At 59.0% G+C, this 22741-nt stretch overlaps 3 protein-coding genes and 7 non-coding genes across 10 annotated transcripts; 6 read left to right on the top strand and 4 right to left on the bottom strand.

The window, feature by feature from the left end:
• Nucleotides 1-249: 249 nt before the first annotated feature.
• LOC129785291 (U5 spliceosomal RNA) lies at nt 250-364 on the bottom strand. Its single transcript, XR_008749099.1, has one exon. It is a non-coding gene; the product is annotated as a U5 spliceosomal RNA (small nuclear RNA).
• Nucleotides 365-1105: 741 nt separating this feature from the next.
• LOC114012478 (U5 spliceosomal RNA) lies at nt 1106-1220 on the bottom strand. The gene has a single exon (XR_003554942.1). It is a non-coding gene; the product is annotated as a U5 spliceosomal RNA (small nuclear RNA).
• A 552-nt stretch (nt 1221-1772) lies between these two features.
• On the top strand, nt 1773-6884 carry RPS8 (ribosomal protein S8). The gene is made up of 6 exons (XM_055815152.1): nt 1773-1898; nt 2743-2849; nt 3235-3334; nt 4726-4901; nt 5851-5980; nt 6721-6884. The coding sequence occupies exons 1-6, from the start codon at nt 1895-1897 to the stop codon at nt 6828-6830; spliced, it is 627 nt and encodes a 208-aa protein (XP_055671127.1). The 5' UTR covers nt 1773-1894; the 3' UTR covers nt 6831-6884.
• On the top strand, nt 2589-2675 carry LOC114012480 (small nucleolar RNA SNORD55/SNORD39). The gene has a single exon (XR_003554944.1). It is a non-coding gene; the product is annotated as a small nucleolar RNA SNORD55/SNORD39 (small nucleolar RNA).
• On the top strand, nt 3040-3143 carry LOC114012475 (small nucleolar RNA SNORD46). The gene has a single exon (XR_003554939.1). It is a non-coding gene; the product is annotated as a small nucleolar RNA SNORD46 (small nucleolar RNA).
• On the top strand, nt 5151-5223 carry LOC114012473 (small nucleolar RNA SNORD38). The gene has a single exon (XR_003554937.1). It is a non-coding gene; the product is annotated as a small nucleolar RNA SNORD38 (small nucleolar RNA).
• Nucleotides 6436-6507, top strand: LOC114012474 (small nucleolar RNA SNORD38). The gene has a single exon (XR_003554938.1). It is a non-coding gene; the product is annotated as a small nucleolar RNA SNORD38 (small nucleolar RNA).
• Nucleotides 6885-7553: 669 nt separating the features above from the next.
• Nucleotides 7554-14312, bottom strand: BEST4 (bestrophin 4). Its single transcript, XM_005238497.3, has 9 exons — nt 14144-14312; nt 13768-13862; nt 13014-13247; nt 12539-12693; nt 12364-12441; nt 11881-12033; nt 11508-11588; nt 10909-11063; nt 7554-10606 (listed from the first exon to the last, which is right to left on the bottom strand). The coding sequence occupies exons 1-9, from the start codon at nt 14293-14295 to the stop codon at nt 10192-10194; spliced, it is 1518 nt and encodes a 505-aa protein (XP_005238554.1). The 5' UTR covers nt 14296-14312; the 3' UTR covers nt 7554-10191.
• On the top strand, nt 7563-7692 carry LOC114012476 (small nucleolar RNA SNORA35). The gene has a single exon (XR_003554940.1). It is a non-coding gene; the product is annotated as a small nucleolar RNA SNORA35 (small nucleolar RNA).
• Nucleotides 14313-16030: 1718 nt separating the features above from the next.
• Nucleotides 16031-18311, bottom strand: LOC114012468 (chondroadherin-like protein). Its single transcript, XM_055815802.1, has 2 exons — nt 18241-18311; nt 16031-17945 (listed from the first exon to the last, which is right to left on the bottom strand). The coding sequence occupies exons 1-2, from the start codon at nt 18257-18259 to the stop codon at nt 16711-16713; spliced, it is 1254 nt and encodes a 417-aa protein (XP_055671777.1). The 5' UTR covers nt 18260-18311; the 3' UTR covers nt 16031-16710.
• Between the last annotated feature and the right edge of the window lie 4430 nt (nt 18312-22741).

The raw sequence follows: 22741 nt of genomic DNA on the forward strand, positions 1-22741 counted from the left end.
CTCCCGGCGTGCCCCGGGGCGCGCACCGGCACTGCCGGCTGCCCGGAGGCGAGGGCGTGGCGCTCGGCGCGGGTGCGCAAGAGACCCTGCCCCTGCCGGCGGCTGAAAGGCGGAGCGGGACCACCGCCGTCAGTGCCTGAGCAGGGCACCGGAACCGGTAACAGTGTGTGTGGCTAAAGCGCTGGGGGCGCACTGGGACATCCCTCTGTGGGGCACTATGTAATTCTGTTTTTCAACCATAAAAGGAGTAGCTCCACCGAAATGGAGCCTCAAAAAATTCCTCGACACTCGTGCCTGTTCCTCTCCACGGAAATCTTTAGTAAAAGGCGAAAGATTTATACGATCTGAAGAGAAACCAGAGTATGACTCTCAGCGTCCACCCCGCCGCACCGGCCGCCGGCCCCGCGCCCCACAGCTCAGGGCGACCACCTCCCGCCCGCCCCCGGTATCGCGGGCCCCGGCCCGCCCCGGCCCCGCCGCGGCCGCACAAACCAGGCAGACCGAGACAGCCCGGATCGGCGGCGGGAGCCGCGGCGGCGGGCACGGACAGGGTCGCGGTGCGGCCGCGGTGCACCCTGGGTATGCAAAACAGCCGCCGGGTAATGAGGCACATGCTAATGAGGTCCCGCAGCAGCTCCCAGCCGCCGGCCCCAGCCGGGGCGCCCTGCTGTGGTTTAGCCCCAGCCGGCAGCACCGGACAGCCGCTCGCCCACTGCCCCCGCCGTGGGGTGGGGGAAGAGTAAAAGTGACAAACTCGCGGGTTGAGATATAAATACTTTAATCATTGCGATAAAATAATAATACTTTTTAAAATAGTAAGGAAAAGGGAGCAAAAAGAACAGGAAAATAAAAAGCCCAATGGACAGGCGATGCAAAGGAAGCCCGTTGCGCGCCTCCCGCTGCTTCCCACCGCCAGACGGGGCAGCCCCACGGCCAGCGGGGGCTCCGGCCGCCCTCCCCCAGTTGGAGCAGGCCCGGCCTGATGCTACGCGGCGGCTCCAGGTGTTGATTGTCCTGTAGCGCTGCTACTCGCTGCAGCAAAGGACCACCGGCCGCCGCAGGCCTGAGGCACTACCACCGTTCTGTCTTTGACCAGCGTAAGGGCAGCTCCACCGAAGTGGAGCCTCAAAAAATTCCCTGACACTCGTGCTTGTTCCCCTCCACGGAAATCTTTAGTAAAAGGCGAAAGATTTATACGATTTGAAGAGAAACCAGAGTATGGCTGGTAGGGCCCCCCCGCACATGTACCCACCCCCGGCTGGCGCTCTACAGGTCACGGCGACCCCCGCCGCCCCCAGCTCGATCCCCCGCCGCGCCGGCCGGGCCCCCGACGGCGCACACCGGCCCGGCCCCGCGCCAGGACCCGAGGGGCCCCGCGGTAGCGGCGGCGGACAGCTTTACCGGGACTACGCCGCCGGCCCGCGGTGCACCCTGGGTATGCAAATAATCCAGAATAGTAATGAGTTGTACGTTAATGAGCCGCCGGGGCCTCGCAGCGCCGAACAGGGCCGCAGCCCGGGTAGCGCGGGGACCCGCTGCGCCCGTGCGGCCCCGCCGCGGGATGCCGGGCCCTGGACCCTGCCCCAAGGCGCCCGGGGGCCGGCGGAGCAGTAAGGACGGACCTGCCGTAGGCAGCGCCCTAACAGCGCTCTCCCCGCCCTCCCGGGACCACCGGCCAGAGCCCGGTGCCGCCGATGCCTCGACAGAGCAGCCCCGGCGCGGACGCACGCTGAGGCCCGGCCCGGCCCGGCCCCGCCCACCGCCGCCGCCGCGTCGCCAGGCAACGGCGCGCGCCCCGCGCTGCCGGCGCGGTGACGTCACTGCCTCGCGAGAGCTCTCCCCGCCAAACCGCCCCGTGAGGCGCCGCCCCGCCTCTTTGCGCTAGTGCCGCATCATGGGTGAGTGGGGCAGTCGCGGGGCCCAGCCGCCATCCACTGCCATCTGCTCGCGCGCTGCCGCTGCCCGCCACTGTCCCTTACCGGGTGACAGCAGGGGGTACCGCTAGCCTGCGCTGCCCGCCATCGGGAGCGGCCGCGACGGCGCCGAGCCGCTGGCAGGGGGAGGGTGCCTAGGCCCAACATGGCGACGGTGGGGGGAGGCGCGGGCGGATTCTCATTGCCTTCTTGCGGGTCCCGAGCGCTGGGCTCGCGTTCGGCGTCTTCTGCAGGGAACCCTGCCGACGAGGTGGGACGGCGTTCTGGGGGACCCAGCAGGAGGGGTTGGGGGGTGGCCTTGTAAAAGACTTAGCTGGATGGTGGGGGCTTGTAGGCCACCCGGGAGGTGGGGTGCGCTGGGGAAATGGTCCCTCTGGGGGACCCAGCAGGCTGGGCAGAAGCAGGATTACGTTGGGGTGTCTTGTAAGTACAGGTGGGATGGGGGTCCTTTCCCATACAGGACCTGCCACACCCAGCCGATAGCATGGGCTGTGTGCGGTGATGTGCCTGGCAGCTGGGCTTCTGGCACTGCCCATAGGGTGCTCAGCATACGAAGTATGTTGGCAGGCTGCTTGCCAAAGGGGATGCCCCTCACACAGTGGAGGGAATCTGCTTTGTAGCACTTTGCTGGAAAGGCGGAGGTTAAGGCAGATCTGAGTACCAATGATGAAGCTTTTCTTACTGCTGCATAAGGCTGAGTGTGCACTGTGCGGATACCAACCTTGGAGAGCTGAGGACTCAGAACTGTGCCTAGCTGTGGCCAGGTGGGGTCCATGCTATCCCCTGACCGCACTGCGCTCCCATTCAGGTATCTCCAGGGACAACTGGCATAAGCGTCGCAAGACTGGGGGCAAGAGGAAGCCCTACCACAAGAAGAGGAAGTATGAGTTGGGGCGACCTCCTGCCAACACTAAGGTGGGTGATTTGGGGAGGGTGGTCACTAGCTGTGTCTTTAAACTCTTGATTGCTGGTTGCGTGTGCTTTTGGAGGCTTAAATACATGCCATGTTTTGTGAGTGGTTAAACATCTGTCACTGCTTCTTTAAAAGGTGGAACTTCCCCTGTACCTCTAAAAAGCAGTGACAACATTTTTGCAGTAAGGGGCAATTTGGAGTGATGAAACTTTCACCTTAGGTAGATGCAACAGACCGTTTTGGTCTTTTACCGTATCTGCCAATGCTGGGGTTTGTCATAGTTACACTGACCATGTTGCCTTCGAGGTTAGGGGTTGGCTGGGCTCCTGCAGGAGCTGTGTAGCATTCCAGCACCAGCAACACCCTCCTGTTTGTTTCTGACTGTAGATTGGTCCACGTCGAATTCATACAGTGAGGGTTCGTGGTGGAAATAAGAAGTACCGTGCTCTTCGGTTGGATGTTGGCAACTTCTCCTGGGGATCAGAATGTAAGTGCATTGTAAACCTGGTGGGTTGGAAGGGAAGTCTTTTACAGCTGTGCTAGTCTCTGGTACTGCTGCATTGTAGAGGGATGATGATGCATGTATAGATTTGTAGGCTGGGTTTGAACATCCCAGGGCTTGCAGTCCTGGGTCTGAAGCAGCATGCATAGTGATGATACTTTTGACCTTATGTGGCCTTAGGAGACTTGGTTGTCTGCTAAGTTCACAGTGATTGGATTGTCATAGTTACACTGAGTGACATGCTCGCGTTACGTTTTTACTGGGGTGGGGGCATCTACAGAGGGGTAAAAAACCTAAATACAGATAGTGCTTCCTAAACGGAGCCTTTCTATGTATCGATGAAGACTTAATAATTATTAAGTTGGGTGATCCTGTACAATAGAGAACAGTGCTGAGGGTTGTTCTGAGAAGGTGTGCCGCTAGGACCATGTTACATTAGCATGTGCAGTTCACTTCATACTTCTGCTTTGCTAAGCAAAAATGGGAAGCACAGAAGCGAGAGGGGAGTCTGTTGTATTTCCCCTGAGCAAGGTGGGTTTTCTTTGAATACAAACGTGAAAACCATGAAACTTGAGCCTGGGCCTGGTCAGCTTTTCTCAGTATGATGGTAAAACCAGCAGTAAGGAAGGTGATGTTTCAAGTGATCAGCATGGTGCAAAGGTGAAAGGACGTGCTTTCTCCTCAGTCATCACAGAGCATTGTCCATACTGTGAAAAGTGCCATTACTCATAGGCAGTATTGCAGGAGTGAAGAGGCTGAGCGTACCTTGCAGAACAAGGGTGAGGTACATGAGCAAAGAGGAGAGAACCCATCTTGTGCCTGGCCTTTGCGTACATGGAGGGCTGTGTCTGCAGGGCCGGCCCCTGCTAAACAGTCACATGCTTCAGGTGGGTCCTAAAAGGTGGAAACACCAGGTTCCCCTCTCAGTTTGCTCATAAACCCTCATCCTACAAAAATGGTTTCTAGTATGCATTGCAGAGCAGTCCTGTCCAACACTGCTCGATTCAGTAATTTTAGGAAGTAACACAAACACATACAGGAGGTTGAGCTCTGTGTGCAGTGTTATTTGGCATCTGCTGAGGTATCTTCCAATCCAGAAATTGACTTTTTAGCTTTGCTTAGTCTTACTTGAGATGAGTTCCAGCAAGGCCACAGATCCCAGTTTTTCAGTTGGGGTGAATCAGTTTCCAGGTGTAGGCTTATGTCCTAGCAGCAGAAAGTTGGACTGATGAAAAATAGTTGCACCTCTTAGTTAAATTTAATTCAGTGCCAGGGAGGCTGGAGGACATTTGATGGGGTGATGAGTGTGAGTTGCTGTACTGTGTTCTCAGTTGTCTGATTCCTGTAGGTTTGAGTTCATGCTCTTCTTTTGAAAGGCTGCACTCGCAAAACCAGAATCATCGATGTCGTCTACAATGCTTCCAACAATGAACTGGTGCGGACAAAGACCCTGGTGAAGAACTGCATTGTTCTCGTGGACAGTACCCCGTACCGGCAGTGGTATGAAGCCCACTATGCCTTGCCCCTTGGACGCAAGAAGGGTGCCAAGCTGGTATGTCTGGGATTGTCATTGTCATTTTGACTCCTTGCAGAATCCACCCTGCTAGAGGCAGTTAGCCATCATGAGTGGACAGTGCCTGCCAGAATAGTTTGCATAGCCTTCAGTGATAGCATGGGCAATCTGGGCCCACCAGTTTGCAGGATGAGTTTGGCTCTGTTACTGGATTGACCCAGTACCACAGAGCTCTGTGAGGCATTGCACCAATTTGTGCGCAAGGACCTACCTGTCAATCTCTTTCGTCTTCTAATGATGATACCTTTGTCCAGTTCTGCTGCTGAAGGGAGAGCGATGACATTTTATGATGCTGAGGAAGACTTGCAGGTCAGGTCCTTATGCCTGGGAATGATTGCTTTGATGAGAAGCTTGTGGATCAGCATGTTTTTAAGTGTCTTTTAAATTATCCAGACCCATTGCCTTTTAATTCATTTGAGATCCAAACCCCAGACTGCTGAAAGGTATTTAAACCCCCATGTGCAGCACTCAGCTTAAGAGTGTCTCCTTGCATTAAAAACAAAGCCCTTCTTATCTGAAGCACTGTGTAGTTCAGAAGCACAGGGAGAGCTCATAACCTGTCTGCCAGGAGTTGCACCACACCCAAGTGCTCTCATGTCTGGAGAGGGAAAGAGTATTCGCTTCTGTTGGAGGAAGGTTAATTCATCAAGGAAACCTTCGCAGTTTCATTTGTCTAAGAGTGCCCTTCCCTAGGGGTGCTGTGCTTTGTTGTCAGCAGTGACCGTAGTTAGCAACATTGCACTTCTTGGCCTCAGAAGTGAAACTCAGCACCTGGTTCTATGGGGATGAGGTATTTGTACCTTTGCCAGGTAGAAATGGGAAATAGTACAGTGCTGAGAATACAGAAGTCATATTAGTGGGGACCACCTGCTCTAACAGAAGGTGGCCATATGTTTAATCTTGTCTTCGCTTATGGTCTTGTTTTTAGACTCCTGAAGAGGAGGAAATCTTGAACAAGAAGCGTTCAAAGAAGATCCAGAAAAAATATGATGAGCGCAAGAAGAATGCCAAGATAGCGAGTATTCTTGAGGAGCAGTTCCAGCAAGGAAAGCTACTTGGTGAGTCCCTGCCAGTGTAATGTGAGTGGGGATAAGGGAGTTGGGGCACAAAGAGGGTGCCAGAGCAGATCTTATTCTTGGTGTTGGGATGGGATCATTGAAAGTTCTACTCGCCTGTGATAAAGCTAACTGCAGGGTGAAAGCAGTGCGGTGTTCTCCGTATCTGCAGGAGTCCCTTCTGGGTCTTAAATGTAAGTTGTTCTTGTAGCTTTTCTGGAGATAGCCGACTTCTGGCAGGAAGGGGAAATTTGTTTCTGGAGCATGGATTGCTACGTGTCCTAGTCAGGCTCCTGGAGTTGATTATTCCTGGTTGGCCTTTGAGAAAAATAATGGGGCTTGAGACTTGCAAAATGAGAGAAGACCCATGGGCTGCACTGTGTGTCAGAAAAATGTCCTACAAACACAACGGCTTTGACCAGTTTTAAGTTCTGGCGAACAGTTCAGTGTTCTGAAGTCTTCTGGTGATGAGACCTTTGTCCAGTTCTGCTACTGAACTTGAGCGATGACAGTTTGGAGATCTGAAGAGGACTTCATAGAGACTCATTCCAGCAGAGCAGGCTCACGAGCACAGTACCCTAGGGGGAGGTACTGAAGCCAGCACGTACCACTGGTGTATCCATTACTAGTAACTTGCTGGTCCGTGCCTTTGCAGAGAGGCTGGATGCAGGGTTTCTTTCAGTTGCTGTATATATGGGGGTAGTGAATTATTAAACTTCTAACTGGATGACTTTTCCTTGCAGCCTGCATTGCCTCTAGACCTGGACAGTGTGGCCGAGCTGATGGCTATGTGTTGGAAGGCAAGGAATTAGAGTTCTACCTGAGGAAGATCAAGGCCCGGAAAGGCAAATGAATGAAAACTATTCTGCTGAGAGAACGAATAAAACCAAGAGTCTACAACAGTAAAGGGTTGTGTGCTCATTTGTGTCTGCAGGGTAGAGGGGGCTTGTGTAGCTCCTCCTGCCTGTAAAATGTGGAGGAAGGAAGAAAGATCTCCTGGAATCCCTGAGTGCTTTTGTGTCTTCAGGCAAGCTCTGACCCTATATGCTCTCAACTAAAACATCTCCCTGGATTCTGGGATGGTGACGTAATGGATCAAGTGGGTGTGGAAAAGAGTTGTCAGACTTGGCTGAGGTGGAGAACTTCCAGTACTTGAAACCTGCAAGCAGGAGGAAGGTGCAAATGCCCACCCCATTTAAGAATCCTGGCTCTTGGGGGGGCTGTCGGGATCTGGCTGGGCACACAGTCCCCCCTTTTCCCATGTGTTAGGTCAGCACGTGCTGCATCTGGAGTTCTGGGGTGAGTCAGTGAGGAAGGGGGCCCTGCTGCCTCAGGAGAGGAGTGTCCAGGGAGCAGCTCTGCAGTGCTGTGTTTCATACTTGGCATTTGTGCCAAGTCTGGCTGAAAACTCCCAGCTCTTACACCTCCAGCCTCTGCAGCTGGTACCTGCTGCTTCCACTTCCTAGATGACACGTGTCCCCATCCTCTGGTTTGGGCCAGCAGTCCCTTTGATCATTGCTGGGTGTTTTCTGCCTGGTGGTACAACTGCCTCCAGTGTCTTGTATCTCCTTTTAACCAAACTTGGCTGCACTGCTTAATGACCAGCTGGTCTTTTGCTGACCTCCTTGGTCTCATTCCAGTGCAAGATAAATTCCTTCTAGCAGAAGGGCCAGGCTGTCATTGTGGTCTGTCCCTTTCGAAAGCTGGGCACAAACTCCAGTGTTCTGCCCCGTCACTTGAGGTGGGATTGGAAAGCTGTGGTGAACAGAAGCTTTTTCAGGATGTTTTGGGGCAGGTGAAGATATTCCTTGGGGCTGCTGGCTGAAGAAAGCCAGCATGATGGATCTCTGCATCCAGTTGCCAAATGGTTTGTGCAGGTATTTGGGGGTGAAGTTGGGAGCCCATCTAAGGGCTGGTCCTGGGGCCAGGCTGGACTTGGGACACGCTGCACAGCTTGCCCCACTTACGTATTTTTACAACAGCCTCATGTATCCATAGGAGCACTCTGGTGCAAGGCAGGCTGCCTGCAGCCCCGGCTTCACAGGGTTTGTTTTTTCTCTGAACTGAAGAACGTGGTCTGTGATCATCTTGCCCTAGGCAGAGGCATGATGAGATCCGTGTTTAGTGTCTTAAAATGCAAACTGCTCCACAAATAGTTTGAGCTCAATAGGTTTTTTTTTTTTAAAAAAAAGCTTTTCTTGAGGTGCTCTGCCCTGAGAGCTGTGTGTGGCAGCAGGAGGTGCCAGCAAGCTCAGGTGTGCCTGGGCGGTATGGATTCATCCTGCCTTGCTGGCAGGGAGCCAAGGACGGGCCTGTGCCACAGATGGAGAGACACACGAACCACATCAGAAGGTGGTACCTGCTACCTGGATGGCGCGCGGTTACAGCGTGGTGGTTGTGTGCCTGGCTCTGCAAACAGCCGTACCCAGCTGGCTGTGGCGCTTGGAGTCCCTGGCAGTGGGACCTGGCCTGGGTGGGACGTTTGCACAAGCACATTCCTTCTCCATAGCGATGTGGGTAAAAACTTCCCTGTTCTCCAGCGACGCCTGCTTTCCAGAGAGGTGGGGCCGGGGCAGTGAAGGGCACTTGAGAGGGATGTGTCACGGCTGCTTCCTCTGTTCTCCCCTCGCCCTCCACAGAGAGCAGTAAGGATTCGGCGTGTTTCTGGGGGACTTTGTACAGGTGGAGGAGAAACTGAGGCTTACAGAGCAAGTGCCAGCTCAGCATCGGAGCAGGAGCTGTAAAACTGGCCCCTGATGAGCAGGATTGCGGCCAATTCATCAATTCATGCTGCTTATAAAGTTACTGCTCTGAAAAACGCAGCTGCCAAGGGCAACAGCCCGTGGGAACGAAAGCAGCACCCATCGCCCACTGGAGCCATGCTGTAGGTGTGACATGGGAACGGGATGGTGGCAGCTGGCTCCCACGGTGGCACAGGCTGTGGGACCTTGTGCAGCTGGGCTGTGGGGTGTGTGGTTTCTGGTCTGGCCCTGGCATAGCCCTATGGATGTGCACAGGGATTTTACGTGCCTGGGAGGAGGTGAGCTGCCCTGCTGAGCCAGGAAGGGAAGGGCCGGGGCTGGGGTTAAGCACAGCTCAGTCTGGCTGGGGTTCTGAGGTGCCAAAGCCTGGTCTAAGGACCTTGCTTACTTCTGCAGGTAGGTGCCAGGGCTGAATTTTAAAAAAAGCTACTTTTTCTATGATGGTGAGCAGCCAGCAGCATAACCCAAGTGAGGTCACTCGTCATCCCGAGTGCTGCTCTTTGCTGCCGAGTGGCTCTCAGCTCCACGCAATATTAGCTTTGGGGTATTTCCACGGGACATAGTCCAGCCCAGAAGATGACCTCCTGGTTACGCTTTAACGGGTCCAGCAGTGCCCAGGAGGGTAGTGGAGGAGGAATGGGGCTGGCTTGCTGGGGGAGATGGGAGTTTTAAAAGGGAGGTAACTGTGGTAAAAGGGAGGCTTGCAGGAAGGGGAATTTTTTAATAGTTCTGCTAATATTCTCAGGGGAAACAGGTCTGAGTGCAGGAATCCTTCTACAGGAGCTGAAAGCACTTTTTTTTTTTTTTTTTTTCTTTCCTGGCTGTATCACTTGGTCTAATACCCCACAACCATCACTGGTGTCAGTCCTTGGGGCTGTGCACTTTTGGCCTCAGAAGGTGCACACTCCTTGACAAAACCCAAAATGACCCACGTTTTCCATAAATGCGATCCCCCTGCTGTCTCACTGCTGGGGATGATTAGCACTGACAAGGAAGAACCTCAAAGCTGATGTTAGCAGTAACTTTATTAATATTGAGGGCACATTTGGATCACGGTGTTGGTTTTCTGCAAGACTAATGCCCTTGTCCCGTCCCTTGCTTGGGGTCTGGGCTGTCCCCTGTCCCCTGCACTGGGCCATGGGATCAGGGGGTAAGCCTGGCCAGCAGCAAGTCAGTGGCATCATCACACAAATGGGCTGAATCCTGCAGTTTTGGGGTTAACAGCTAGTGTTGAAGGCTGTCTGCCCAATCCCAAACCCACCAGGATCTTTCCATCAACCTGGGGACACATCTTGGCTCAGGTCTGAGGGACAAAAGACCTGGTAATGTCCTGCTCTGGACAGGGGGTCCAAGACGGGTGTCCAGGGACAGGGAGCTTTGTGGCTGGCAGTGGCAGTGCCTGGGGTGGGGGCAGCTATTTTGCCCCCAGGAAAGGGGGCTTCTGGGGCAGCCTCAGGGCTCACAGGCCTCCGGCCAGTCAGCACCAATGTTTTCACTGGATGGTGCCTTCACCTGGATCAGCGGCAGCTCCTCCCTCTGTGTTTCAGAGGCCTCCGGTGACCTGGTCCCCACTGGGTGACTGCCAGGAATGGTGGGCTTGCTGGCCCCGCTCTCTTCATCTTCCATCTCCTCCTCGATGCGGGACACTGACTCAGGGTCCTCTGAGCGGTTGGGGCAAGGGGAGGGGAAGCCACCATCTGCCCAGGGACGCCGCAGGTGGGGGTGACCTCGGCTGCCCCGACCGAAGTTTTTGATGCTGATGGCGGGGGATGCAGCAGCGAAGAAGCGGCTGAGCAGAGGTGTCTGGATGCGGGGCATGCTTGGTGAGGCCTCTGCCAGCTGGCTCTGCTCCACGTCCTCGCACATGCTGAGGAGCATGGTGGGGTGATAGGGACAGGCTGCCATCCTCCGCAGGGATGCCCAGCACCTCCATCCCAATGCATTTTCAAGCAGGGAACGGCTCCAGGAGGCTCCAACCCTTCCCCAGCAGCTCATCCATCACCCAGTGCAGCCCCTAAGCCCCACAGGGGCTGGGCAACACACTCCAAGGGCAGATTTGCTGTTTGCTCACCGTAATTGGGCCCAGGGGGGACAAGCCTGCTTGTGCTATTGTCACCCTGAAGCCCTGGCCCCCGTTCCTCCAGCCCCAGGGCTGCACTGCGCACTCACCGCATGTCAAAGGTAGAACCCAGGAATGAGGGCTTCAAGGTCTCAGCAGCTGTGGCCGTGGTGTAGGGCGGCTGAGCTGTGGACTCGTTCCAGTATTTGTCCTTCACAGCAGGAGGCAGGTCCTGGTACATGTCATCCACGGAGAGCAGGGACACCTGGGCACGGCAAAGCCAAGGGACAGGGGTGGCTTTGCAAAGACATGAGTGGGATGGGTGGCTGCAGATCCTCCCCGTGCCAGCCTGGCAGGGGTAGGGCTGGGCTCTGCGAGGGGCCAGGGAGGCTCTGGGACCATCCCCTGGCTGCATTTGGGGTTTTCCTCTTTTGAATGCTTTTCTCAGAGGTGAGGGACTGTGCAGCAGTGCCAGGCTGCTGAGTGTCCCTTGTGGGGGTGCTCACCCTGCCGTGGGGACAGGGACAGAGGGACAACTGCAGCCCTGCTTCCTGCATGGGAATCTATTTTGGACAAGGACCTGTGTGGCCAGGAGCAGGGCAGGGGGCCAGGTCCCAGCAGGGCACAGGTCGCACTGCCAGGGGGCAGGAATGTCCCTGTGCGCCAACTGCAGCAGCCCCACACAACACAAGCTTAGAACAGGACCCACCTGCAGGTTCCTGTCTATCAACTTGTTGGTCTCAAAGTCATCATCATCTTCTCCAAAGGGGTTAATGATCTGCTCTGCAACCTGGGGAGGGAGGGGGCCAGGTGAGGCAGTGGAGCAGGGACAGGGACACCTTCCCATGGGGCTCTGCATCCCTTGGTCCACCCTTGGGGCACATGAAATGTGCAGACTTGGAGCTCTGTGGTGCCCCAGTGTGAGAGCTGTGCCCAGAGGACGTGTCCCCAGGGAAAACTAGCAGTGGCGTGGTTGGTGCCATGCCCTGGGCCAGCCAGCCCCTCAGACCAGGGTGGTGCTCAGGGCCACCTGGCCACCCTCAGCCCATAAAGAAAAGCCCAGCTGCCTGGCCATGTCTCACCTTCAGCCAGCCAGTGTAGAAGAAGAACTGGAGCAGGGTGGAGAGGGGTACGTACATGTCTAGGTCCCCCTCCTGCCCTGGCTCCAGCGGCTCCAGGAACTGCCGCCCGATGAGGCAGAAGGCGAAGAAGGAGTAGACGGCGATGGTGACCACCTGCCGGGAGTGCGGGTCAGCTGTCAGTGAGGGTGGCAGCCGAAGGGGATGCTCAGCACAGGAGCAGCAAGGATGCAAGAGGCTTGGCCAGTCACTGATGTTCTTGCAGGCTTAAGGCCAAACCCCACCGCCCAGGCTCCTGCACATCCCTGCAGGGCTGTGAACCATCGGCTGTGCCAGATCCGGCACCAGATTCAATGGGGGAGTAAAGTGCTTTAAGTGCTCCTCATCAGAGTGGAGGTGAGGAGGCTGCAGGGCTCCTCTGCCGTCATGGGATGGAAGGGGCTGGGATCTGGGCTTGTTGGGCCCATGGGGTGCATGGGTACCCACCTGCGTGTACACCAGGGGGATGCTGATCCAGTCGTAATGGAACAACATGCTGCACTTGGCCCGGTAGAGATTCAGCTCCTGGGCAGAGAGGACAAGCATGGGTGGCCAGGGCTTTGCATGACACCCCCCCCCCCAGCAACCCCTGGTCCCCTCCATGCACACAGTGCTGACTCACGTCCATGAGCAGGCGGAGGGCCACATCATCACGGATGCGGCCATCCCCCCTTGCCTGGGCCGCCAGGTTGGTGAACCAGACGCAGGGGATCCAGTACTTGTTGAAGTCGGAGTGGAGGCTCTCAAACTTCTTGCACTCATCCTGCGTCATGAAGCCTGCGGTGGGGCAGAGGCTCAGTGCCACAGCCCCCATGTCTGTGCGGGAGAGCCCTTCTGGGGACTGCGCCCAGCCGGGACACAGCATGTTTCCAGGTGAAACTACAGCCCCAGGAGACAGGCTCTGGGCAGAGGGGATGTGGGGCTCTTTGGAGGTGAACATCCGTGCAAGGATGCGATGCTATGTTTGGGGCAGTTTGGGACAGGGATGCTTGCAAGGATCCTGGCCCCCAGCACACCCTCCTGGTGACGGACACATCTGTGGCCCCCAACTCTCACCCCACGTTGCGAGCCATCACCCCTAGAGTTTAGCTCCTCACCTGCTTCCACCACATGGTCCATGGTGGGGAAGCGCTTAAGCACCCTGGTGCTGACAGAGCGCAGGATGAGGACCGCCGACAGGTTGGCGTAACGGATGAGGGTGCGCCGCAGGATCCGGCCCCTCTCATCCTTGCCATGGACATTGCTGGAGATGACACACATGAGCTGGTCGGGCAGGGGGATGCTGGTGTACTGGGCCCACCACCGGTTCACGATCAGGGTGACATAAAAACCTGCACCAAGAGACGGTGTGTGTGGGGCTCAGAGCGGCTGGGCAGGGGGTCGAGTTGAGGATGGGCCCTTGCCAGAAGAGCTGCCACATTACCAGGGGTGACAGGTTTCTCTGTGACCGGGAGAGAAAGTGCACGTTGTGCTTCCCATTGGGCTGCCCTCCCTAGGGATGGAGGTGGGGATGTCCCTGGCTCTTCCCTGTCCTGGGCATGGGTGGCACAGGGCAGGACAGGCATCTCTTGTAGGTAAGATGCCCCTTTCCTGGGAATGGGGAGGAGGGTGCAGAGCGGGCCAGGGAAATCACAGCCTCCCACTGGCATCCCCATGGTCAGGGAGCCGCATTTGGTGGGTCTGGGGGCCAAATGCCATGCCTGGGGCACCAGGCTCCTCCAGCCCCCATCCGATGGTGTCTAAGTGATGTTTTGGCATGGGGTCAGGACGGACAGTGGGGGCATCCTCAACTTGCCAGCACCAGGGAGAGCAGGGGACCCCAGCTCCTGGGTTCAGGGGAGGGACGCGTACCTAGGACGAATGACATGGGGATGAGGTCTGTGGAGCGGTTGCAGTATTGAGCCACTTTGGTATAGAGGCGCTTCTGCTCCTCGGTCAGCAGCTGCCTGCAACAGACATGCAGCAGGGTCAGGGACATGCAGTGGGGACAGGGACCCGCAATGGGGCCAGGGTGAGCAGTAGGACTGGGGCGCTGCCTCTGACCTCCACAAAAAGCCATTGCCCGATTCCTGTTTTCCCTGCCTACTCCCACCCTCCCTGGGGGAGTCCCCTGGACTTCTCCCCTCCCCACAGAGACCCCAGTCCATGACTGATGGGGCATCTCTGCACAGCCCAGTGGGTCAGCAGGGAAGGACATAGCTGGTGGTGACACACCAACCCTGCTCACCGGTAGATGAAGCTGAGCGCAGCATACAGCACCATGAAGACGATGAACTCCTTGTACAGCAGCTTGTAGATGCTGCCTTTCCAGCGGAACAGCAGCTTGGAGAAACCTCCAAAACGGGAGTTGGCAACTTCCAGCGTGTAGGAGATGGTCATCGTGGCTCAGCCCTACACCTTTGTGGAAAAATCCTTCCCTCACTGACTGGGGAGAGCTGGGGTTCCCACCGTGGCCCAGGCTGCGGGGTCTGGGAACACGCACTTGCTCCCACGCCAAGCGCTACACCCCATGCAGCCGCCCTGCCCTCCCCACGCCTGCCACAGCCACCGCCGGCTCCCTGCCGGCTCCCCCGTGTCCTGCCCGTGCTTCTTCCCCTAAATACCCCAGCAGTGGCCTGTGCACCTGAGCCCTCCCCGTGATGAATTGGGGCTGTCAGAGGCAGGGAACAGGGAACTCCAGGTCGGTCACACCTCCCTGCCACCAGCCACAGCTGGAGATTTCAGTGGGAGCTGCAGGTGCCAGAACTGGGGCTGGGCAGGACCCGGTGGGGCGGTTTGAGTCGTCCCCCTTTGCAGCCATGGTGGCTGAACTTCGGCTCTGTGGGAAGGAGGGGAAAGGATGGAGGCTTGCATCGCTCCGGGCAGCCCTGGGAATAGGACCCTGGCGTGCACAGGCAGAGCCGGCACCCAAGGAGGGCTGCGGGATATTTCTGGAGCACGGGTGAAAAATGTCCCCGTCAGTCCCCAAGCCCTGGCTGCCAGCAGCAGGCAGTGCCGGCGGCCATGGGCTGGGCTGCAGCCCCTGGGGATGGCTGGCTGAGCCGTGCCCGTCCTGCCTCCGCACTGTGGCAGCTCCTGGTCCCCCCGTGTCCCTGGGGGTCTTGGGGATGACATGAGCTAGGGCACACCGGGATACCCTGGCTGCAGCACCTGGCAGGGGTGATGGATGCATGTTTAAGGCTGGCAGCAGGCCACTTTCCCAGGGCCTGGGAGAGAGCGGCAAGGGAAAAATTCCAGTGGGACATAAACCAGTGGGAAACATCCCTGAGTGACAGAAAGGCATGCAGGGAAATCACCCCATCCTTGTCCCTGACCCGTGCTGGGGCTGGGGCCAGGACTGAGCACTGCTGTGGCCCTCGGCTTGTCCCACTGTGGGCTGCCGGAGGCCATGCCGCGCTCCGCAGGAAACACTGCTTCCTTTGCCGGCCGGAGCGCCGCGTCCTGCCCAGCCTGGCTCCCTCCCTTCCTGCCCCGGCACAGGGCCAGGCCCAGGCCCAGTATGACTCCAGTGTGGAGTGGGGTGGCTGCTGGGGCTCACAGCATGGGAAATGTCCCCCTGGGCAGTGGGGACAGGGCTTAAGGGTGCCTGCATCGCCCCATCCCTGGAGAAGGGCTGGAGCACCCATGGGTGAGACTCGCTGCGGGATACCTGTGCAGGGGGATGATTTACAGCATCCCCAGCCTTTGCCCCATTCCCAGGAGCCCCACAAGTCCCTGTCCTTGCCAGGAGCTGCGGAGTTTACAGCAGGCTGATGCCTTCCCCAGCCGGGCTGTAAATCCTGTGCAAGGCAGAGGCTCCACTCACCCTCAGCCAGTGCGCAGCTCTGCTCTGCCACGCTGGCAAAGCGGCCCCAGGGCTGCTGGATGAGACCCACACTGGGGCATCACCCAGAGCACAGAGGGGGGATGGGGTAGGAGCAAAGCCCCCCATCTCTGCATTCCCCCGCATCCCATCCATCGGCTCCTCACCACCCCAAACCACACAGACGGAGGGATGGACCCGAACTGCCAGGAGTAAAACGATTTATTTCTTATTGTGAGCTGGATCCTACAGGGCTTGGCAGCATATCGGGCAGGGGAGCCTGCAAGGGGCCCCCTCCAGTGCCTCCCTCTCTGTGTGCACCTTGCACACCTGTGGACATCCACCTGTGCACAGTCCCTGCACACGTGTGCATGCAGGCTCATGCATTCAGCAGCACATGTGCACCAGTCGTTTCAAGCCCCTGTGCCACACGGTAGGACATGGCAGGATGTGGGGTGGGCAGCAGGCAGGGCCACCTCAGGCTTTCCCTGTCCAGCCAAGGGCACCCCATCCATGCGTGACACCCCCTGCAGACCACACAGGCAGGGCCAGCCCTGTTTCATGTCCCCAGACCCTGTTCTCTGTGGGCTGGGGAGCAGCAGGCCCATGCCAGGTGCCATCTGGCTCCAGTGAGAGGATGGAGGCCCTAGTCAGTGGGTCTGGCACACACAGTATTGTCACCTGGTCCCCAAAACCACCTCCTCTCCCCGTTCTTCCTTGGGTACTGCCAGCCCACGTGTCCCCATACACCGCCAGCCTGTGGCAGGGTCCCCAGTGCCCAAAGCGCTCTCACACCCCCTGCCCAGCTGCAGCACATGGCAGGCGAGGGGTGCACATGGTAGCGCAGGGGAAGGGATGGGAATTTGGGGGTGCAGCTTTGCAAACAGCCACTCTAAGCTACAGCTCATGCTGCTCCTGCTCTGCCAGCTTTCACTACTGCCCGGCCCCTGCTGTCCTCCTGGCATGTCCCAGACGCAGCCCAAGTCCCGGCATCAGTGCAGGTCAATGTTTTCATACTCCAGGTTGTCCGAATCCTCCAGCTCAATGCCGTGTACCAGGTTGTAATAGTTGGTTGTCTGACTCATGTAGATCTTCTCCCGGTCGGCAGAATCCTTCAGGACCTCGCTCACGCTGACAGTGTCCACCTCTGGCTCGCTGCCCCCCAGCTGCTCTGTCCTCAGTGCTGGGGTGTCCTGCTGCCTGCCTGGCGCTGTGGCCCACTGCCTTTCATGGGTTGGCACCTGGGAACTGCTGGGGGATCCCACCTGGATCTCCACCTCCTCGTAGAGGTCTCTGCTGCTCTCCAGTGGGTCCATGGAAGGCTGGAGCAGGACCTGGCTCCCCAGCAGCACCTTCTTCTCAGTCTTGGAGGGGGTAGCAGGCAGCTCATAGGGGACATAGTGGTGGGGCTCCACAGGCACCGGCACATTGCCCCTCTCTGCTGCGGCCAGGTGGCTCTGGGACCTGCTCTGAAGGCTGTAGTTGGTCTTTCTCTTCTGCCTGCAGAAGCACCAGGTGATGCTGGCAAGGATGAGGAGAGGGGGCAGGCAGATGAAGAGGGCAGTGAGGCTGTGTGAGCGGCACAGCTCATCCTGGGGGATGCTCTGGAGGTCCATGGCGTGGTACCGCTCCGGTGTGTGGCAGATAACCTCAGTGGTCAGGTTGGGCCAACCCTCCAGGCTGCTGAGCAAAGCGCAGCTGCAGTCCCAGCTGTTGTTGGAGAGCTGGAGCTGGAGCAGAGACGGCTTCAGGAGGCTGGCGGGAAGGAAGGTCAGGGCATTGAAGCTCAGGTAGAGCTCCTGGAGCTGGGTCGACGCTTTCAGGAAGGACTTGGGCAGCTCCTGGAGCTGGTTGCTGTCCAGATAAAGGACCCTCAAATTAGGAGCATCTTCCAGGAAGCTTCCAGGGAGACTTTCCAGCAGGTTATGACTCAAGTGCAAGACCTCCAAGGCAGGGGGGACTCCCTGCGCATTGCTGATATCCATGATGCTGCAGTGCGAGAGGTAGAGCTCCCGCAACCCCTGCACCCCTACCAGTATGCCCCAGTCCAGGTGGGTAATGTTGGAGCTGGTGAAGTTGAGGCAGCAGCTCTCAGGGAGCGGAGCCTCCTGGAACTCCTGGAAGTCCATGGGCTCTGTGCAGTTGCAGCCCTGCGGTGCTGGGTCGAGGGCAAGGCCAGCAGCGAGCAAGAGGCTGCCCCAGAGGGGCACGGTCCCCAACCCGGCACCTGCGGGGAGAGCAGCGGGGACATGGACAGTGAGCCCCCTGTGGGACCAGCTCCCCTGTTCCCTTTGTCGCAGCCCGCCACGGCGCGGGGGGATGAACCCCGCTTCTCCCCCCACCCAGGGAAGGGACCCGGGTCCCAGCAGCCCCCCCGGAGACACCTCCCGCGGCCGCCGCCCCCCGCAAGCACGGGGCTGTCTCACACCCGACGTCCCGCTGTTCCGGCCGGGTGCCCGCGGGGCAACGGGGGACCCCGGGGCTGCGCTCGCCGCCCCCCCCGGTGCCCTGCCCGGCCTCACCTGCCGCCGCACGCCCCATCCCGCGGGGCCGCTCCGCGCCCCGCCGCGCTCCCGCCGGGCGCGGCCCCCGGCTCCGCCTCGCCGCGGGGCGGCCCCGCCGCAACCCGCCCGCCCCGGCCCGGGCCCGCCCGCCGCCTCCCCCTGCGCCCGCTGCCCGCCCCGAGGGACGCGGTTTCCCTTCGGCCCCCTGTGCCCCGTGCCCTCGCCGGGCTCCCGCCCGCCACGGGCTCTCCAGCCGCGCTCTGCAGCAGCACCCCCCAGAATAAGCTTGTCCCCGGCCCCCTGCAGTCAATCTGCCCGGTGGCCCCCCTTCCTCTGCCCCCCCCCCGTAAACCACAGCCCCCTATCCCTTCCCCATCCCTCCCCTCTCCATCCCCCAGAAGCAGTGCCCCCAGCATCCCCAAGCCTTCAGCCCGCTCTGGCTCCCCACAAGCCATGTGTCCTCCAGCCCTCTCTGTACTCCAACATCAGCCCCCCAAGCTCCCGGAGAGGGGCCAGGCTGGGCTCTGCTGAGTTCCCCCCCCCTCCAGGATGGGGAGGGGGCTCTGCCCGCCTGCTCCCTATCTCCATGCACGGGGTAACTCCCAACCCCACGGGGCAGAGGATGCAGGGTGGACATGCTTGCAGGATGGGAACCAAAGGGGCCAGTTTCTCTCGCTGGACCCCTTATGGCTTCCTTCCATCTCACACAAGTCATGGACTGGGAAGGAGGAGCAGACCCAGAAATGAGCACTACAGCTGGCAGGGAAGCAACACTGCAGAGGGGAGCTGTTTTTCCACACCCTGAAAGTGCATTTGTACTCACCACAGTGTGAGCTGGGTAAACCGAGGCACACAACATGGTACTGACAGCACTTTGCTTTGGTGCTGGTGGGAGGCGGGTGAGATGGGACCTGGCCTGAGCACGTGTGCCGTGCCATGGTGCCAGAGCCCGGTGGAGTGACTGCAGCAGGGCGTAGCTCTGGCAGCTGCTCTTCAGCCTGGCTTGGGGTGCAGAGTGCCGGGACACCCTATGTGCTGCAAATTTGGGGTACCTTAGAGGCCTGGCAAGCCCAGCACACCAGTAATAAAAGTGCTGGGTTGTTTCAGGCTTCCTTGGCCCACCTGTACTATCCTCAGGGGATGCAGCGATGTTTGAGAAAGCACCAGGCTTCAAGAGTTTCTTCCCTTGATTTCCTGCTTACAGCTCAAAACTGGCACCTCAGATGCTGCTCTAACATCTCAGCTCAGGGACACTCCAGCCCCCAGTGGGAGAGCGGCAGCTCCCCTTGGCACAGACCCATCGCCCACATCCCGTGTGCCCTGCTTCGGTCTGTCCCAGACCCACACACCCCGGCAGTCAGCGGGTTTCTGGCAGTGGGACCTGCCCTGTCCTGCTGCAGGCATTGCCTCGTGGGCAGTGGGTTTGGGGTGCCAGCACCTCGCACTGCGCAGCAAATGCCACAGCAACGAACCCTGCACCAGGGGTTTCTGCTGGGGAGCAGGGATGGGATGGCATGGAGCAGGGAGGGAAGCAGGGCCAGCTGAATCCTGGCTGCTGGGGTGGGACGCAGGAAACGGCTGTTTGGCCCTTTCGGGAAGGGAGGTGCCGGCAGTGCGCTGGCCTGGGGGGCTGGCAGTTGCTTCCCGGGGTACCCTGGACATCAAGCTGGTACTCACGGGCCGGAGCCTGCTAACACCCTGCCTGGGGTAAAGCCTGCCCTGCTCCCCCTCTGCCTCCAGGGCAGCAGCTGAGCCAAGAGCCCCATTGCAAGAGGTTTCAGAGGGCTCCCTGAGCCTCCCTGGGCCAGATCCTGCCTCCCAGGGGGTACCTTCCAGCACTGACATTTTGCATACCACCTCAGATCCAAGTGCTTCCTTAATCCGGAGGGATCCGGGTCCTTTTATCTCTCCCTCCAGGCAGCTTCGCTGGATTTGCAGCTTCCCCTCTGCACCTCCCCAGCCAGCCCCTGGGACAGGTTGGCCTCTGCTGGTGCTGAAGCTGGTGCTGGTGCTGGTTCTTCCTCACCTGGCTCACCCGAGGGACCAGCCACCCTCTCCCTCCTTGGCGGCTGCAGCCCCATGTTCTACAGGAGCTCACGGGTGAGAGTGCCAAGGGAGGGGAAACCCCCACTTTCAAGGGGGTCAGGGCTGTCACCCTGATCCTGCGGAGCTCACTTGCACCCTGGGCTGGAGGGGATGCAAGTTTTCTCGCTGGCATTGCTTTTGCTGCCCTGGCACCACATGCCACCACCCGCTGGGCAGCCCCCTCCCTGAGAAGGCTGCTGAGCATCCCTGAATACTGTGAGGGTGGGGGGACCAGGGCAGTATCACAGAGGACAGAGATCCCACAGCCTCTCTGGGCTTCTGTAATATTTTACTGTGCTCACAGGGGAAAAAAAGTTTCCTAATACCTAGATGGAATTTCCCTTGATGCAACTTGCATCGGGTGCCTGTCCTGGTTTCACTGTGCACCTTCCCAAACAGTCTGGCTCCCTTTTCCTGTAACTCCATCTAAATAGCTGCAGGCAGCCAAGAGATCACACCAGAGCCTCCCTTCCCCAGGTCGGGCAGGTTGTTACGTTAAACCACACTTCCTCCCACCGACCCACCGGAAAATCCCGGGCTGTGATGCTCTGCATCACCACGGACCCCAGCTGCAGGTGGAGCAGGGGCTGCTCCCGGGCTCCATCCCTCTTGGAGAGGAGGTGCCTCAGCCTTGGCGGGACATGGCCTGTGGGGTTCATCTGTGCCCCCAAACCCAGCCCAAGAGCTTGCCCAGAGCCAGTGGGGAGCAGGAGCAGAGTCAGCAGCAATGGGACCTCGCTAGTCCCCCCTGTGGCTCTGTGGGGGACCTTGGGGCAAGCCTGGTGCACGTCACCCCATCACCCCCAGACTGGTCCCCAGGGCCTCCCTGCACCCCTGAGTGCCTCCACCCACACGCTGCCTCCAGACTGCTGACTCAGCTCTGCCCGGGGAGCTCCCAGCAGCCCCAAGCTGGGGCCTCCATCGGAAAACCAGCATCGCCCATGACGTGACAGCACCCGCACCCCAGGGAGCCCTTGAGGCCCTGGTGGAAGCAGGCAGCTTTCCCCCAGGGGCTGCAGCCTCCTGCCTGCTCCTGGAGCGGGTTTTCTGCCAGGTGGTGTGTTTGCACGCACTTCCCCTGAAAAAGCTGGAAACTTGGGGAAAAAAGCACAGATCTCGGCTGTTTCCTGTCTCTCTTCAGGCAGGTTTGCTCAGCTGTGCTCCAGCAAAAAATAGGGGCTAATTCCTCTCTGCTGCCCTGGGATGAAGGGGGAGGTGCTGTGGTGAGCGGGGCTGTCCGGCCAGGGGTGCTCATGCAAAACGCTCATCATGTTCAGGAGTACATTAAGCATTGGTGATGAGAGCCCTGAGCTGCGGGGATGGGACATGGAGGCACAAAGGACACACACGCAGCCACCCTGTGTGCAACACGAGCAGGGGAAGGGCAGTGGGAGCTGCTTTCAAGCAGTGCTGCTGCTCCAGGCTTGGGGGGGCCGTGGGTCTGTGGCCCCTGCCAGCTCCCGTGGATGTGGGGAGGGAGCGGTGCCCCGCATCCGCATCCTTCTATGACCTGTTTTGGGTGACAGAGACATGTCCTCCTCATGGCCATTAGAGAGCAGCACCGCTATGGCACACTGCCCGCACGTGGCAGCCAGGCGCACCCCGCAACACCAGGGACCCCAGGAAGCCCAGGAGCCAAGGGGCAAGGATGGAGGTCCCCAGTGGGACAGTCCTACAGGTCCCCAGTTCTGGACTGGCCACCGTGGGCTGCTGCGGAGGGCTGACCTTCCAGGGCTCTTTGAGGGCCGCTGGGGCACAGAGCTGGGCTGGAGCTGGGACAAAGCATGGCCGAGGGGCACCTACCCAGGGGACAGCCCAGCCAGGGAGCTCACCTGCATCTTCCACTGTCCCCTGTGTGCCCACCCCCGCCCAGGGTGGGTGGGCTGTCACCCCCCCTCCCTCTGGCACATGTGAAAGGCTCGGGAGGGGGGGGTGTCTGCCTGCATCCAGATTTGTGGGTGGTGGGCCAGGGCCCACAGTGAACATGCGGGATTTGAAATCCCACCCTGGCCATGGCCTTTCCGTGGGGTGTAGGTGTGGGGTCCCCAGTCCCCAGGGGTCATGTGACACAAGCTGGTTACATCTGCGAGGAAAGGTGCCCTGCGAGTGGGCATATGTGGGGTGTTCACAGAGTGTATGGGGAGGGAGCTCTGTGTGTCCTGGGAGGGAGGGGCGCGAGCTGATCAGGGGTCTCTGTGAGTCTGTGGGGCCTTGGCATGTCAGGGGGGGGGTGTCTCTGTGTCAAGGGGGGGGCTGCCTGTCTGGGGGGGGGGGCTATCGCATCAAGGGGGGGGCTGCCTGTCTGGGGGGGGGCTATTGCATCAAGGGGGGGCTGCCTGTCTGGGGGGGGCTATTGCATCAAGGGGGGGCTGCCTGTTCCGGGGGATGTCTCTGTGTCAAGGGGGGGGGCTGCCTGTCTGGAGGGTCTCTGTGT

Source organism: Falco peregrinus, chromosome 10 (genome assembly GCF_023634155.1).
Source record: "Falco peregrinus isolate bFalPer1 chromosome 10, bFalPer1.pri, whole genome shotgun sequence".
In the NCBI taxonomy this organism is placed as follows: Eukaryota; Metazoa; Chordata; class Aves; order Falconiformes; family Falconidae; genus Falco; species Falco peregrinus.